Source organism: Equus quagga, chromosome 2 (genome assembly GCF_021613505.1).
Source record: "Equus quagga isolate Etosha38 chromosome 2, UCLA_HA_Equagga_1.0, whole genome shotgun sequence".
NCBI classification, from domain to species: Eukaryota; Metazoa; Chordata; class Mammalia; order Perissodactyla; family Equidae; genus Equus; species Equus quagga.
Window position 1 is genome coordinate 47,817,105 of NC_060268.1, and position 18,364 is coordinate 47,835,468.

General features: G+C 36.8%; 1 protein-coding gene across 5 annotated transcripts in view; it reads right to left on the reverse strand.

The window, feature by feature from the left end:
• Positions 1–18,364, reverse strand: part of MYO5A (myosin VA) — a 180,760-nt gene that overhangs the window by 82,385 nt on the left and 80,011 nt on the right. For all 5 annotated transcript variants that reach the window (XM_046649630.1, XM_046649615.1, XM_046649609.1 and 2 more), the window contains 5 exons: positions 13,634–13,790; positions 9,117–9,260; positions 6,856–6,937; positions 6,118–6,225; positions 3,339–3,445 (listed from right to left, as the gene is read on the reverse strand). In XM_046649630.1, the coding sequence (XP_046505586.1) occupies positions 3,339–3,445; positions 6,118–6,225; positions 6,856–6,937; positions 9,117–9,260; positions 13,634–13,790 (598 nt within the window). The remainder of the gene's footprint in view (positions 1–3,338; positions 3,446–6,117; positions 6,226–6,855; positions 6,938–9,116; positions 9,261–13,633; positions 13,791–18,364) is intronic.

Below are 18,364 nucleotides of genomic sequence, written 5' to 3' on the forward strand. Positions count from 1 at the left end.
ATTCTCAGTCTATAACCTTTGTTATCCAGAACTTCTATCTTTTGGGGGGAGGAGGTGGGTCTGGTGATTCACTTCATTTTTTTAAACTTTTTATGTTGAACTAATTTTAGACTAATAGAAAAGTTGCAAGAATAGTACAAAGAATTCCCTTCACCCAGATTCTCTAAATATTAACATTTTACCATATTTGCTTATTTCTTTCTCTCTCACTCACACCCATATAAATACACATTATTTTTTCAGGACCTTTTGAGAATAAGTAGTAAACATGATGCCTGTAGTCCTAAATATTCCAGTGTGTATTTCCTAAAAACCAAAGACATTATCTTACATAACTATGGTATAACGAACAAAATCAGAAAATTAGTAATGATACACAACCCTATAATCTAATCTGCAGATCTAATTCAGTTTTTGCTGATTGACCTAATCATGTCCCTGTGGAAAATAAAACAAAACAAAAAAAGAGACTCCTATGGTCCAGGATCCAACCTAGGTTCATGCATTGAATTTAGTTATCATTTCATTGTTTCATTATCATTTCATATCATGTCTCATTAGTCTCCTTTAATCTGAACAGTTCTTCACTCTTTTTGTCTTTTGCAACCTGGACATTTTTGAAGAGCATGTCCCTCCATTTGGGTCTGTGTGATGTTGCCGCATGATCAGATTGGGGTCAAGCCTTTCGGGCAGGAATACCAGAGAAGGGAAGTGCCACTCTCCCGGGTGCGCCATATCAGAGTTATGTGATGCTGATTGGTCCCATTACTGGTCAGGTCAATTGTGGTCCCTTGGTTAAGGGAATGTCTGCCAGGTTTCTCCACTGTAAAGATAATTATCTTTCCCTTCCTAACTAATAAGTATTTTGTGGGGAGTTCTATCTTTTCCAGCCCCCTACACTATTCATTGTTATTATTGTTTTAATTAATCAAGTTTTATCTACATTTGCTCATACTTTACTAGTTTACTGATTCATCATTTCTTCTCACATTTTAGATCTTTTACTTTGGATCACTTTCCTTCTGCCTAAACTATGTCTTTTAATATTTCCTGTACTGAGGGTCCATTGGTGACAAATTCTCACAAGTTTCTATTTGTCTGAAAACACTTCTATTTTTCCCTTATTCTAGAAAGACATTTTTACTGGATATACAATTCTAAGTATATAATTATTTACTCTAGTACACTGAAGATAGTAGTCTACTGTTTTCTGGCTCCTTCTGTGGCAGCTGGGAAGTGAGCTATCAGTTTATTGCTATTCTTCAAGAGTAATGTCTTATCTCTCCACCTGTTGTAAGATTTTTCTCTCTGCCTTTGGTATCATTACAGTCTGCCTATGGGTGGATTATTTTTATTTTGAGATTTTTTGGACTTTCCAAATCTGTGGTTTAGTGTCATTTTCACAAGTTCTGAAATTTGTTAGTAATTATCTCTTCAAACATTATGTCTGCTTCGTTACCTTTTATCTCTCCTTTAGGAATTCTTATTAGATTAAAATGAGATTTTACTACTGTATCCTTCATCTCCCTTAACTGTTGTTTTAAATGCTCCATCTCTGGGTCCTATCTTGCAATCTGGATAATTTGCTCACCTCTGTCTTCTAGCTCATTGGTTCTCTCCACAATTGTGTCAAATCTGCTTTAGTTTCTTTCAGCATTTTTAGTAGTTCAACTCTGGTATCTGTTATTTCACCTAGCTCCATCTATTTTGTTTCATTGTGGGATTTGTGATTTTTGACTGTGAGCCAGGATGTCTTGTAACTTTTCTCATTGGAGTCTATCCAGGCCTAGACTGAAGGTGGATGCTCCAAAGCAGATTTGCATTTGCTTCTGTTGGGCATCGAGGGCACTACCGATCTAGGACCAATTTAAGCTAAGTTTCTGTAGGTAGCTTTCTGGGACCATCTAGGAATTACGAAATCAGGCTGGGAGTTTGTGTAAGACTCAGTTCATTGTTATAAATTTTTAGGGAACTATTTTTTCCTCCTCTACTTAGCACCAAGCCTTGAGCCAGATTAACTTTGTTCTTCACTCTTGGAGTGGACAGTGGGCAAGTTTATTATTAGTTCCCCATTTAGGGTCTCAGCTTTAGGCAGGCCTTCCCCTATATGTTCCCCTGTTTATGAGTCCTAGGCTTTGTCTTCTGCACCCCACTTGGCTATGAAAACCAAAGCTCAAGGTCGCTGGGTTCAGCAAATACCCTCAAGGTGAGTCCTAGCAACAGGGTTCTGCTTCGTTCTCTGAGTTCCTGTTTTCACTTACTTTTTGGCCTCTGAATTCTTACGTATTTATCAAAAACATATTTTTAAGCATATTTGTCCAGGATGACGGTCAATCAGAGCACCTACTCCTAAACTGCTAGAAAAGAAAGTACTTTTCATTTTATAGATGAGGAAACTGAGGGTCAGAGAAGCTAAGCAACTCACTCAAAAACAGAGTGAGTAATAGTAAAGTTGGGGTTGAACCCAGGCAGAGACACTGGAAACATATATTTCAAAACTCAAGTCTAATTTACCCAAATTTATGCCACACAAATTAATCTACATGTAGATTTGCTAATACAACTTGAGTGTCTGAAGAGTGAAACATAAATCTCAAAATTGTTTCCAATTACATTTCTTGAGGAAGCAGGATGGGAAAAAATAATTATATTAAAACTTCCTCCATCTTAATAAAGTTAAAAAATATCTAATAAATATATATGTATATATATATGTGTGTGTGTGATCAGCAAATACTGCAAATCACAAATGCTCAATGCTCAACGAGGACAATCTGGGACTGTCAGGTTTTGTTATAGTTCAAATGTTTCCACACATGAAATTGAGTTTTAATTCCCAGTGTGTAGTTATCAGTAAGTGTGGAAGATTATGTAAATCACAGTGAAAACACCATATCCCCCCCAGACATCTAGTTCCTCTTCCCAGGAGTAACCACTGCTAACAGTTTCTTGAATAATTTTTAAACCATATTACATCTCCACAGCAGAAGAAACAAATATCAATTCTTGGTATTTGTGCCATGGGCCAAAGGAACTCCTCCCTCTAGACTCACCCATCCAACTTTCACATCTAATATTTCCCTCCTGTTATACGGATCAGACAAGCACCAAGTTCTCTCCTGTCCCCTCCATACACACACACACAATCACTGTGCACCAGGAATTAGAATTCATATTTCTTTATTTTCAGTTCAAGAGTCTACTTTGGATAGTAGATGTCTCTGACAATTATCTCTCTGATAATGTTGATAGAGAGACTTCAAACATATTGCTTTCATAAAGAACCAACAAAACTAAACACAATCAACTGCTATCACACTAAGCTTTTCTAAACTTACAGGTATTGTGCAGCTGTCTGAATCTCGAGACGTAAATCCAACATTGCCTAAGTGAAGGATTCCAGCAAGTATTCGGAAAATTCCCATCTGGTAAGATTCACTAATTCCTGAAACAACAGAGTAAATGAACAAGTGATTGATTTCAAAATAAGAGCTAAACATTATGGCAATTTTAAGCCTATTTTTAACTCCTGAATAGTGCAAATGCTGCACACATTACAATGTGTTGTAATTAACAACACTTTCATCTTTGTTGACATTAACACATAATGCAGTTTAGTGTCCTTGTTGAGAGCATGAGCTGTGGAGTAAGACAGACCTGGGCTCAAGGCCTGGCTCTGCTCCTGACTTGCCATCTCATGTGGGCAGGTAACTTCACTTGTACATGCTTCCATTTTCTCATTTGAGATATGCGAATAATAGTGACTATCTCAAAGGGTGCTTGTGAGCATCAAATGAGAAAATGCACTTAGCATACTTAAAACACCATGTGACACATGGTAAGTGCTAAATAAATTATCATCATCATTATCACACACTGGATTTAAGTATTTTAGTAATATTATTACCTTTTCTATTTTTCTCTACTCCAAATGCAAGTTGCAGCCCAATACGGCTGTTTTAAGTCAGATTATCTAATTACTTCTTACAGACAAAATATAAGTCAAAGAGACCCCAAGATCACAAGTGTTCAGGCTAGTGTTGTACCCCTGCCTGACAAGTGAGTGTCCAAATGCAGCATTAGAGCAGGCCCTGAAGAATAAGACAGGATGAGAAAGCTGAGAGAACTTAGCTTTTTATCACATCTGGCTTCATTTTTCAATAAGGAAAGACTTTCCAGAATATTAGATATAATTGTTTGCAAGTAAAAATAGTAAAATTATTTCAAAATATGTTGTAGGGGAGGAAGAAACTTTCCTCTACCCTTCTAGGTCCTTCTGGCTGGTCTAAGAATTAAATTGACCAGACAGAAAAACAGGAGAAAATCAAACAAAGTTTAATAACATGTATACACAGGAGAAACCCAGGAAAACTGAGTAACCTGCCAAAATGGCCAAAGCATCCACGTTAAATATCACCTTCAGCTAAAGACAAAACAGGATGTTGGGGGTAGCAGTTTGGGACTTCAAAGGTGAGGAAGGCCATTCACATGGAGATAGAAAAGCAATGTTCGGTAAACAAATGTTTGCAACACCTTGCAAAGACAGTGGGACATCGGGAGGACTTTGATCAAATGGGCCTTGCTAGATTCCTCCCTGTCTACCATACCTAGTTCATATTATACTATAGTTACCTATGGTATTAGCTCCTTCCTGGAGCAGGCCTTTTAAAATTCTTTTAGGCAGTTAGAAGGAAGATCAAAGTTTCTTCCTGACTCTTTAGTTCTTAAAAATAATCAAGCCAAAGAAACACAGTTTGGGGTAGCAAATTCTGCTTCCTACAATATAATCATATACAGGGTAATTGAGAGTTGATCTTATGATGAATGCTTTTGCCATCTTTGCATTACGTATTTTTCAAATTTGTAATTTTCTATTAACAAACAGATTTAGCCCTAGAAGTAAAGCAACGTTTTCAAACTTTAACATGCATATAAACCACTAATGGATCTTGTTAAAATGCAGATTTTGATTCACTAGGTCTGAGATCTTACATTTTTGCAAGCTCCACGGTGGTCCTGGATCATACTCTGATCAGCAATGCTTTTAAACTAAATTAACTCACCTCAGGGTACTCCTCAAAATACCAACATATGATTTTACAGTTACCCATATTCTGAGGTTTTCAAATAAATAATTCACCACTAAAAGTTGTATACCACTGGTCTAAAAGTTAATTTATTTAGATATAGACCCAATATTTTTTAAATCCTAAAAACAAGACAATGACATCAGAGCCATTTCAAAAACAGAATAAACTACATGTAATACATTGTTTTGTCACCAAGCTAGTTCACCCACATTTCCCAGACACAAAAAGACTCCCCAAAGAACCCTACAAAATGTGAGTTTATACAGGAACTCATTTCATTTAGCTCTAAGTTTCAAATTTTGTAAAAATTTAAGCAAACAGTTCTACTTCCTCTGATACCCTGAATGTGTTTTAAATAGCTTTATTGAGGGATAATTTGCATACCATAAAATTCACCTATTTTAAGTCTACAATTCAATGATTTTTAGTAAATTTACAAAGTTGTGCAACCATTACCACAATATAATTTTAGAATAGTTCCCATCACCGCAAAAAGAAACCTCATGCCCATCTGCTATCCAAATGTGTTTCATAAGGATTATTAAATCTCCCAACGATACTCACCACTTAAGACAAAGCTCAGCCAATATTCCAAACAAACTTCGCTTGAGTCACAAGGCTATTGCTCATCTGTCATGGTATAAATGTGCCCCTTTACCCCTTTCACCCTCCCTCCAGCCCCCTTTTGGTGGTGAACACAATGTAGTCTATACAGAAGTTGAAATATAATGATGTACCCCTAAAATTTATATAATGTTATAAATCAATGCTACCTCAATAAAAAAATAAATAAAATTGTGAACATTACGTCTCTTTCTATATGACATATAAATGTCACAACTTCCACCAAATATAGGAGTTTCTACTTTTAGATAGATTTATTTGTTCCAGTTGCTACCCAAGCTAATACAAGATATTTTGTTTGCATTTTGGATTATTCAATTTAGTTCACGTAATAGAAAAGTTTAGATTTGGGGGGGAAAAAAAAGCTATTGCTCATAAGAGCCCAAGAATAAAATTACCTTACCTAGCAAAGTGCAGGCCTGCCTGGTATTTGCCATCTCCTTGGCATCATCCACTCCTTCAATCTCAGGACTGCCACCTTGCATCGTGTAATGAAAGTTATTTGCATCTCCTGCAGTTAAGGAAAATAAAGGATTTGCAGTCTGTGAAAAAATCTTGACATCTACCCTTATGCCCACTCTGAATTAGAGGCAATGAGAGCACAGTTAAGTGTATACAGGCTGGACTTCAGGTACCTGTGTTTTCAATTATATTTTAATATAAAACTCAAAATTAAATAACAGAGTAAACTGCCCATAGTTTATTTATCTTAATTGGTAAAATGAATAGTCCTCTCTTAAGGGTTTTACTCCAATCTACATGCTAAGTTAATTTCTTCAAACACTTTACTCCTCTCATCAGAAACCTCACAGGCCTCCATCACATAAACTCCTTTAAATTTTTTTTCTTTTAATAAAGGCAAATTTCAAACATACAAAAGTAGAGAGACTAGTACAATGGGCCTCTATGTGCTCATCCCCCATTTAAACAAGTATCAACTCAAGGCCAATCTTGTTTCATTTATACAGCCACTCACACCTTCTCCATCCCACGGGTTATCTTGAAGCCAGCTGCAGACCTTTTATCATTTCATCCATAATATTTCAGTATGAGATAGTCTCCTTTTAAACAAGTAAGCCTATGAACTCAGAAATTAACAGAAAACAATACCAACACAATAAATTTAATGCCATATTCATACCTAATCGCAGCATTTTAAATTCAGGTAACTTTGCTGAGGCACAAAGCTGATAGAAGATATGATAGTTTCTCTCCTCTTCTGCCTTTGAAATAAGAAGACTTTTCAATTACAGCATTTCAATCTAAAACTCAGAAAATTCAATCATGAAATAAAATTTTAATATTTAATTATCTGTTGGTACAATAAATTATCTTTTCCCAAATTTCCTAATACATGTTTATGATTATTAGATCTTATGACTTATTAGCTATATGCATATGTGTGAGTGTGTACCTGTTGGTCACATTCAACATAAAATAACTGATAGTAATCCTTTTTCAACTAGTGAACATCAACTAGTGATATATGGCATTCCCTAAAGAGATCATTGCCTTTGTGGAGAAGCTAAAACCATTTTTTGCAATACTCACTATTTTCTCACAGTACCTCTTAGATTCATGGTCTTCCTAATACTTTGAATAAAAAAGAATATCCCGTCTCTGCCAGTTTTAGTCTGGACCATCTACTGTGGCTGTTTGTAAGAAATCCACAAACGCACTACTTCATCTATACCATTTTAGCTTATATATTTTAACATCAATAAAAATATTTTATGAAGTAGAAAATAAATCATGCACAATTCTGAGATCATTCCTTAGTATTTCCTGAGAGTCTTTTCCCACATACGTACTTTAAAGACAGTTTTAATAATACTATTCATACAAAACTGAATCCTTATACTCTATCGTATCATTGAATTCTGCACTGTATTCAGCTGACTAAAGAATAGTACCAGTAAGGCCAAGGTCAGGGTTGATGCTTCAAAGGAGCTGCTGTCTGATGAAGAATACCTATTACAGGCACAGTAGACAGTGAACAAATTAACAATGTACCAACGATCACAACCACGATTAGGGGAGAGATCGGGTGGTCCAGAACACAGACAATAGAAAAGCAAGTGGTCTGCAGAAATGCTTGGGTCATCTTTGCACATGAAGGACAATATCAAGCATGCTCTGTTTGACTCATTTTGACATAGCAAACATCCTCAATATTATATAGCCCTGGGGGTTGGGGAACAACTAGAATTACTTCAGTGTCTCTAGACAAGATAATAAGGATTAGGCCTTAATGTTTTGTTTTAAGCACTACTAGCCTCTGGTCACCATACTCACTTCACCTTTAATTGTTTGCCCATTAATCAAATTTGTACTGTTTAGAGTCAATCTTCTCTTATATCTAAATATAGTTCCCCCATTCTTTCTTCTGGTTACTAAACATTGTTTTTTCTTAAAACTATACAAGTATACATGTGTACATAGTGACATTGCTCTGTGTGTATCTGTATATGAGAACAATGGAGAAGGTGACTACTGCTTTACTATACAAACCAAGTATTATACTTTAAGTGGCCACAGATCAGGTACACTCCCAAAGCCAAAGCCAGGGTAGCTGCAGGCTGCCCAAACTCATGAGTCTCAGTATATCCCAGATACTTTCAAAGCCATAACAGACTTAGGCGATGGAAACTGTAGATTGGGCTACACGGCAGTGCCAGACGTATCTGAACCTCAAGGCAGGGGCAGCCAGGTAAGGGGCTGCAGAAAACCGATCTGACAGCACGTAGTGGGCCACCAGGAGCCCTATACTGGGAGTTTTCTAATGATAGGTCCACATTCTCTTAGCATCCTGTAAATACGTAAATGCATGCCTGCCAGTGTTGTAAATGTACAGTATTGCCCACTTGCAGACAAAAAAAGGACCAAAGGCATATATGTGAATGCAAATGCTGCAGAGATGCAAGACTAGAGTGTGTTCTTTGATAGTGGTCTGTAACTGGGTTGTGAAGATTTTTTAACCCTCATTATTCCATCCAAACAATATCATACTCTAAGAGAAGAGAAGGAAGGAAAGGGACAAGGATTATTTTTTTTTTAACTTCATTCAAATTGTAACTCACTGAAGGCATAAACCAACGTCTTCCCTATCAATTGGGAAATATGAGAGACAAGACTAAACTAATGGCACCTCTTCTTAACTAAGCTTTTCCTAAAAGCATCTGTAAGAAAAAGTCAAAACCATTAAACCTAAACCAGAGCCCAGTCCCAAAGACGGTTAGTCTAATGGTTATTCCTCAGCCTCTGACAGTCCAAGGGTTGTTTGTGTAATATTGTCACAATATGCTCAAGAGTATCTGTAAATAAAATGCAAACCAGCAAGCATGAGCTCTGGAATTATATGGCAATCTAACACAAGTATATATGTATGCATGCCTGGCTTACCTGGAACACCACCCTGGATTTCTCTAAAAGGTAAGTTCTCATATTGGCACCAATGATTCGATATCTCTTATCAAAACCAATCTCAATATACTTCCCAAAACGGCTGCTATTATCATTCCTGGTTGTCTTAGCATTTCCAATTGACTGAGAAGCAAGGGAAAAAAAATAAAATTTTAGAAGTGCAATTCATGACACGACATTTACAGAGTCTGTTCAGAGAAAGAAAGGATAGAGTAGAACATAAGAATTTTGCCCTTGCAGGCACAAGTGTATGCTTTGCCCACTGCACAACCACACAAATATATACTAATAGTTTGTTTGCTTGTTATTCTCACACAAATTATTTTCAGATACAGTAAACCTGAACCCAGCAGCTGGGAGGTTTTCATATACCATTTGTGGTATGTGAACACACCCATTCATACCAGCAAAGAAAGAGAAGGGATGGGACGGAGTGCTGCAAAGCTACAGGCCCTCTTAGTTAAACATCAGGGTTTTGACTGCTTGAAAAACAGTCTGCTTTATGTAAATAAGCTGGTTATGACAAATTAACATTTTTCTGGGAAATGCTGCTCTGGTGTTCAGGGTCTCTTTAGCCAGAAGTTTCTATCATCTTATCTTGTGACAACAAAGGCCCAGTTGGACTACTTACTTGCAGAGTACTAATAATTACCCACTCAATTTAAAGCCATTTTCAGAAACCAGAGATATTTTGCTTTGGATTTTGTATCTAACTTGTAAAACATCTACAGAATGCAGAGAATGTAACTTTCTGCTAAATTTTTTATATAGTCTTAAAAATTAAAATGGCATATGTACTGCTTTCTGATTTAGGTAACATGCTTCTATAAATTTTTCTTGCAAGGCAAAGCAAAAAACATGCTATAGTTAGAAAAGCAAGTGTTCACATAATGTATATATTAAACGTTTAATGAGATAATTTCATATAAGATTAATATCTTTTACTTGTGCAAAGCTTGTGACTATCACTATTAACATATTGAAACCACAGCAGAGAGAAAGATGTGAAAAAGTTCTGGAGTGTTTAAAAAGCAATACAAATATAAGTGATGAAAACAGTAGCAACATAGCCATAAAAGTTAACACAATAGATTGTCTGATCAATCAAAGAAAATCTATTTTCACTCTCTGAAATACAGGGCAGGCACTGTCCTATTTTGCTTTGGCAATGAGAACACTCCTATATTTTGGGTTAACATTTTAAGTGGTAAGAATGACTTGAAAGCTATCTTCCTAGCAAAACAACAGAGTGATCTAATGTAGCTTAAGATAATTTAACAATATAGACATTTACTCAGATATTCCCCTTCTTGATATTACAAAAAGCACAAAAAGTCTCCAGATAGTCCCATTATCTTTATTTTGTTTAGAAAAAGAAATTAATGATAAATGCACAGTTTTCTTTCAACACAACATTCTGTCAAAGAGCAGATGAAGGGTTTCATGAAGCAGCAGTTATTGAGTGCTTACCGGGCACTGTCCTAAGCACATTCCCACCAGAAACTAAGCAAGCTGCGGAAGGGTGGTCCACATTTCTCCTCCCTCCCTGACTCGTATCCCACCTTCCGTATGTCATCTCTCCCCATCCTTTTCAGAGTGGGAGTCAGAGTGGCCAACCTGCCAAAACAATACTACACTCTGTGAGAAGAAGCCGTGAGCAGGCCAGGGTTGAAACAGACTCCTCTGTCTTTGAGTAACATAGAGCAAAGAATGGTAGAAGGAGCAAATGAAATAGAAGTCTGAAGATCTGGGTACCAGACCAGGTCCTACTACTAACTAGCCATCATTTAATCCTCTGAGGAGCATTAGTGTCCCAAGTGTAAATTGACTAGGATAGATGAGGATTCTTTTCAAAAGTAAAATTGCATGATTCTAAGCCTTGAATCTAATATGGAAAGAAGGTTCTATATACAAACAGTACCTTTTGTCCATTCCCCCAATTGCTTCCTGTGCCTTATTAGTTCTGTACTTACAACACCCTCCCTTAATAGTATTTTCCTTTCAATCAGCAAGAAATTGCTAAAGGAAAGGAGAAGTTTGTGGTCTTGATTTTACTGTTGATGTCAGTGAAATGTTGAGTGAGTTGCTCTTCTTTACTAAATGGAGACGAAAATCTTCAACTATGATTTTTGAGCATAAAAAAGAACTATTAAGACCCAATATGTCTCGAGAATCTTCCCCGTCCCCACTGTAGGATGTAAATTCCAGGAGAAAAAGTAAACGTCACCAAATAGAGCAAAAAAGAATCATTTCTCTGTACATCATCCGTATTTTGCAAAAGGAGACTCTGCTGAGGATGAGAAGTTTGCTTTCTAAAGGATAATGTGCAAATCCTCTTAGGCCCTGGGCTGTGATGCTAACTGTGTAGGATGCTCACTATTCCGTGAGGAGTTTCAGCAGATCACTGGAGACCTGGACATGCCTTTCTTGACATCACAGTAAATGTCTCTGATACAGAGACATAGTCTTAAGGCAGATTTAAAGCTACAAATTTTCTAGGCCACATATTCAGTATTTTACCTAAGTTTTCTTCCTGTAACTGTAAACCCTTTGTCACCATTCTTCAGCCCCATATTCCATTTTAATCTTTCAAATTGAGATGCCTTCATGTGTAGTTGTTGAAAATTAGTTCTCTCTTTATCAAATTTTCTTACTCCAAATTCCTGTAGAGAAACTAAACCATAACATAGAAGGAAGTAGCTAAGCATAACTGATGACTTTATCTTTTTTTGTTCATCCTAGCAAACAGGGTAAATTCCTTATAATTGCATATTAAAAAGTAGTATCTGTGGCCATTTCAAATTTTTAATATCACTCCTACTAACACAACTCATATTTGTGTAGTAGAAAAATCAATGTAGCTTTTTTTTTTGAAAGATAACATAGCAAGGTCATAAAATATTTCATTCAACTTGACATATTCCAGAAGGTTCATTCCAGACTTACATTATTATATGGTCTAGGCCTAGAAAAGATGAGATTCCCTGATGCCATCACAATCAACACTTTGGGATATTCTAACATTAGGGACTAAGAATGGCCTAAACTATTGCCAAATACCAAGAATTCGTTGTCATGACCAAAAACAGTCAAAATAATGGTAGGAAGTAAAATCCAGTTGTTTTCTGATCCAAAACCAAAATTTGGCTCTACAGATTATATTTTCCCAGTACTAACACTAGTGGCACCCACCAATATATGTGCAACTTAAATTCTTTCAGAACTTTAATATTTGCTCAAAATCTTTACTACTCTCTTTTGGCACAAACATCTGTTTCCTCCTGTCCATGCTTTTTCAGAAAACTTTCCCAGTTCTCTTTCTATAGTGCACCCAGCCCAGGAGGCCTCTGAACTTCCCCAGCATGTCCTGCTCTCTCGATCCCAAGAACAGAAGCCCTGCTGCTCTAGGGGCAGCCCTGCAGGCACTGTAGGGCTGTGGGGGTGACGGCATTCTGCTCTGAAGTGTCACACACAGCACTGCAAACCAGGCACAGTTACCTCTGGACCGATTATTGCAAAAATCACTTGTACCACAGGTGCACCAGGCCAGTTTTAAACTCCATCTGTGTTTGGGTGACAAATAAGGTTTGACAAAGGAAAAAAACAGGAATAAAAAAAAAAGCTGATTTGAATTTTTAATAAGGTTTGTTTCTGCATGTCCAAACTAATTTCTCTCCATTTAATGAGACTTATTTTTCTCCATTTAAAGGGACTACTTACAAAAACTAAAATCATATTGATAGACACATAATTCTCTAGTTACAAATCCTAAAATACTCAAATTCTCACACAAATAGGTCTGCTTTCTTTGGCATAAGCATTTCTACCTTGTATATATATTTCACTTCTGAAAGGAAATCTTCTCATAGTTCTTTCTTTCTCAAGAATTTAGTTATTGAATTACTTTTTCTAACCTAAAGCTCTGTGATGTGCTTGACAGAAATAAGAAAAATGTTTACAAGATCATGATTTAAGTTTATAGTTCAAATCTGGAAAAAAGTAAAAACTTATACCTAAACAAGTTGGACTAAGTACAGAAAATGGACAAAGGAATAATGAAACTCATTCATGCCTGAGCATAGTGAAGGCTGCGTTTTGCAAAGAGCTCAAATAAGATCTCGGGATTGGAAGGAAACGAGTAACTGATAGATCTAGTACCAGGAGCAATAGCTATGAATCAATCAACTAGGAGGAAAGACACTTTAAAAAATGAAGTATCACTGCCAGCTGTTTAGAGGCAACAATTCAATGGTGGATTAAAAATGCAGGATTATGGAATAAAGTAGATTCCTCCATAGCTAGACTTTACAAAAATGTCTACCTTACTAAATTTTTACTTTTCCTAGATCTCTCACTAACATGTGGAAAAGTATTTTCCTACTTTCAGTGGCTGGGAGATCCCAGACTTTCTGACATGTGCTGTATCAATCACTTTTTTGAGCACTACTCTTAACAAGAGAAAATAGTTAACAAGGCCAAGGCTGCTGCTGTCTTACCTCCATGATTGGGTTGGAGGCCAAGACCTTTTCCTCAACATTGGCTTCACTGGCAGAACCACTTACAGTTGCAAAGTACCGCATGGCATACTTAGCTGAGACTGTTTTTCCTGCCCCAGATTCTCCACTTACAATGATGGACTGATTTCGTTCATCTCTGTAAAACAAAGAAGAGTAACTGACAGTGCTGCCCACTTCTCAATGTGATTAACATTATTCCCTCTGTGTTCTCCTCAGTGAGGCAGGGTGAGTTTCTGCTGGTTCATACATGCAACAATGTGGGAAGGAACATAAGAATGGCATTTCCTAATAAAAATAACTACTTAAACTAACAATCAACAGAGAGGGAGAAGAAGATATCAAGCATTAAATTAGAGAGCATCACATCTAAGGATGAATGTGTAACAGAAGGTCTCTGACTTTTTGTGTACATATCTCAACCATATTATTTTACTCCTAGAGAATTATTTTGGCATATTACAGAACTGTTGTCAACCACCTCAAAAGAGAAAGGAGCCACAGCAAAGGAATTTAGAAGAAAATCCTATTTAATTAAAATTACAAACTGTCTATGAGCTAAGAGTCCATAAAGTAGTGGCTCCTACAAACTCCATCTTGTACTAAAGTATCCTCAATACCAGAGGAGAAATGGTTCATTTGTCGGCTGATTTGTTCAAATATGTCAGAACTCCAAGACTATCTACTATTACATCTTTAATTCATTCACACAATGACTCAAAAACTCTAAGTGATGAGCTTGCTCACAAGACTATCATTTCTTTGAGGATATGGACCTATGTCATCTTTATCTTTAACATCCAGCACTTAGTCCAGATTCTGACACATCACAAATGCTCAAGAAATGAGTATTGATTGTAAGTAAATAGAACTTCAGTGAGTAACCTAGCCTAAGAATAAATCTCTCTACTTTGGCTATAATTCCTACTAGGACAGAAACAGGAAACTTCCACTTCCTGATATGAAACCAGCAGTCAGCTTTAATTCGTCAAAATAATTGAACAACTACATAAAGACAGTATCATTTGTGCCCTTAATTTACAAAGAGACGAGATGACTTGAAAGGTTTTTAGTGGAACTATACTATAAGGCCACAAGACGGAGAGGTTACTTCACTAAAGAATATGATCTTTTTATCTTTTAAAAGAGATTTACTTATCCAACAAATATTTATCAAATACCTACTACATGCCATACATTGTGCTAAATACTAGGGATATAAGCTAAATAAGCCATGATCTGTGTCCTCAATGCAAGACAGACTAGTAATTCAAGATTATAATACACATGAGGAGGCAATGAGAGGAGGAAGAGGTGATCAGGGAAGGCTTCCTGAAGATGATACCTGAGCAAGGTCAAGAAAGATGAGTAGGGAAAAGCAAGCAAGAAATGAGAAAGTTAGGAAGGGAACATTCCAGAGAGAAAACATAAATGAAGGCTCAGATACATGAGAAGTTAGGAAAGAGCAAATAATTCAGTTTGGTTGGAACATGGAGTAATGACAGATAAGGTTGCAGAGGTTAGCAAGAACTGGATCATAAAGGTCTTACATGAGATGTTGAAGCATTTGAAGTTTACATAAAGGTCATGGAGTACCACTGCAGGGTTTTAAACAGAAAATAACACAATCCAATTAGTAAAATCACTCTGGTAGCAACGTGGAGTATGGGTGGCAAGGGGTCCAGATGAAAAACTATCACAGTCTGAACAAAGGTTGTGGTGGTCGTGACTGAGAGAAGCAGATGGGTTTAAGAGACACCGAAGTGGTGAAATCAACAGTAGTTGGTAATAAATTTCCAAAGTAGAAATTTAGGACTTTTCTAAGGAAAGGGTTCTTTTTCTTTGAGAAATGAGGGTCACTCCCTTAGTTTACAGACTTTGAAAAATACAATGGGAGTACCCAATTCAGGCCTGATTAAGTCCATTCACATCACACTACCAGGGCCACAGAGCAGCCTGTTCCTGACACTCTGATTTCTACATTGTGGGGAAAATCAGGAGGACCTAGATGACACACGAAGGAATGTTTAATTCACACAGTACAAGCTTGCATATAATCCCCACTTTTTACTCACCATGTCATTTCTTTTTTATTTGAATTTCTAGACTAAACTGGATACTCCCATTGCCTCTGTTCATTCATGGCTGATTTCAAAATAAATCACTCTAATAAAACAGTTGTCATTGTGGTGCCAATGTCCTTTCTTTTAGTCATTTAAAATGTCCTCAGAATTTATCTCTTTTGATGCATTAGTCAAAGGGACAGTATCAGCAGTCTTTGGATTCCTTTCTACAATATGATTAGAAAAATGATCTCTTCCTAGTTCCTGCATGATCAGCTCTATCACTACACCCTGTGTGAGAGCTAACGTGACAAAATTCTCCTAGAACTCCTTCCAAAAGCAAACAAGATGAGGAGGCTTCCACTAATCTGATGAAAAGAAAATATTAATGAGAATTGCTATCCTAAACTACACTGCCTTTGAAAAGCTACTTCACTCTTAATGACAAAATGTTGTATCAAAAAATATAAAAATTCATACCAATAGCCCTGTCCTATAATATGAGGAAGAAGAAAAATATTAAAAGCAGTAAGATCAAGGATTGTTCAAATGAATCCCAGAGATTTGTACAAATATACACATATACACACTGATGACAAGTGCAAGCCAGAGACCTTTTCTTTTCCTGGATTTAGGATCCTGGATCCATATGACCAACAGTTTTTAAATGTTTTTAAGGGACTTTATTATTTCTTATATTTCACTGACTTTTTGCAGAGGGGCTTGCCTTTTTTCCCAAGCCAAGCAGGGCATTCCAATATATAAATAAGTACCATTCTTCCATTACATAAACTTCTCTGAATCCAGATTCTAGTGCTAGATCTGTCACTTCTGGCTTCATGGCTTTGAGCAACTGCACGACCTCTCTGCGTCACAGTTTCCTCATCTTTAAGATTAAATAGCATCCAACGTCTCTCTCAAATTCTAAAGTGCTATAAGCTAAAAGTCCAACTCTGGAGTTGATTTTTCAGATGTTACATTTGGCCAGAGCCTGCACTCTAGGCCAGGGTAAAACTCTTGGGACCAAATACTATTGGAACAGGACAGGCGTACAGATACTCAAACAGTCTTGAATGGCTATATTTGAAATGAGCAACATTTCTTCTCTGGAGGCCCCTGAATCTGAGAAGGCTAAAATCAATAAAGGGCTACAAAGAAAAAAATGTAAAATAATCCATTCACCTGCTTTTAAATTAAGAACAGAAAATAAAAATCTTTATAAAATAAGAAAGTCTTTAAAATGTTTTTCAGTTCTATGTGGCCATAGAAAGAAATGTCAAAAAGACAGGACAAGAGCAGAAACAGGTAGACGGAGGGGGCCAAGTAGAGACACAGAAGGGAGAAGGATAATACATAATAAAGACCTACAAAGGGAAAAATAAGAAGAGTATGACAGAGATGAGGAGAAAACAGACAAAAACATCAGGGATAAAAATGTTATGGTTTCAAGGCGAATATCGGAGTCTACCCTCTTCTACTCATTTGCGCTGTGGGCTTTAGATTGTTGCATACATGTAAATAACTTATTATTCTTTGAAATTTTGATTGGCTGATCAGCCATTATTCATAATCCTTTGAATGCTCTTGTCCTTACATCACAAGAACATTCGTTCTTCTTTTGGGATGTAGATATCACTTCAAGGGGCTGATAAAACCAAGTTAAGGAACAGATATTCTCCACTCTTTGTCAAAGACTGATCAATCTGGAGCATCCTAAGGAGGCATGGACCAAAGATTTATGATTCTGGCTTGGCCAGTCCTCTTAAGGGCCTCCACAGTGTCCTAAATAGCCTGGGTAGTGGCTGTCTCGAAACAGAGGTGAGCTCTTCTGACCTGTTTCAGTCAGTGGTCGTTCCAGAGGCTATAATGTGACCTAAAAACCCCCACCTTAAAATACTGCTTCCTTCATTCATTCAATGCGTAATGAGCAGCCACAATGTGCCAAGCACTTTATGAAGACAAAAGACTCTAGGGTTATAGCTATTGAGAGAGACTGATGAGTATACAGTTAAAATACAGTGGAGTAATTGCTAGAAAAGAGGTTTATCCAGGATGCGATGAAAGCAGGGAGGAAGGGTATAGAATTAGTGGGAGATGAGAGGAGGGGATGTCAAGAAATGTTTTCTAAAGCAGGTGACGCCTGAATTGACTCTGACATATTAGTTAGGAGAAAACTAGGTTGCATGGGAAGAAGGCGATGGGAATTAAACTATGTAGAGGCACCTGAAACCCAAGGAAAAAATTATTCAAGGACAGAATACCCACTCTGGGTTGATGAAAACCAGAGGTGTGACCTCTTAGTCTATGTTCCTTCTGTGGCCCTCAGTATATCTACTTAGTATCTGTATCTATTTGGTCTGTGCAGCTTTTCTTCATTTCATGTCTATTATGTTTTCATTTTCTACCAGGTGTATTATTTTATAGATTGTCCTTCTTAACTTTACCCTTTAAAAAAAGTAATCTCTCTAGTTTTTCATGGTCATATTGAATACTATTCATACCTCCCAAGGCCATCAACTTGTCCTCTGCAAACTTACTGAGCACACTTTCCATTCACATCCAGGTCATTAATGAGGAAACTAAGTAACACCAGCCTCAGACCTGACTCATGCGGAACACAATTTAGAATATCCACTCATGTTGATGTTGA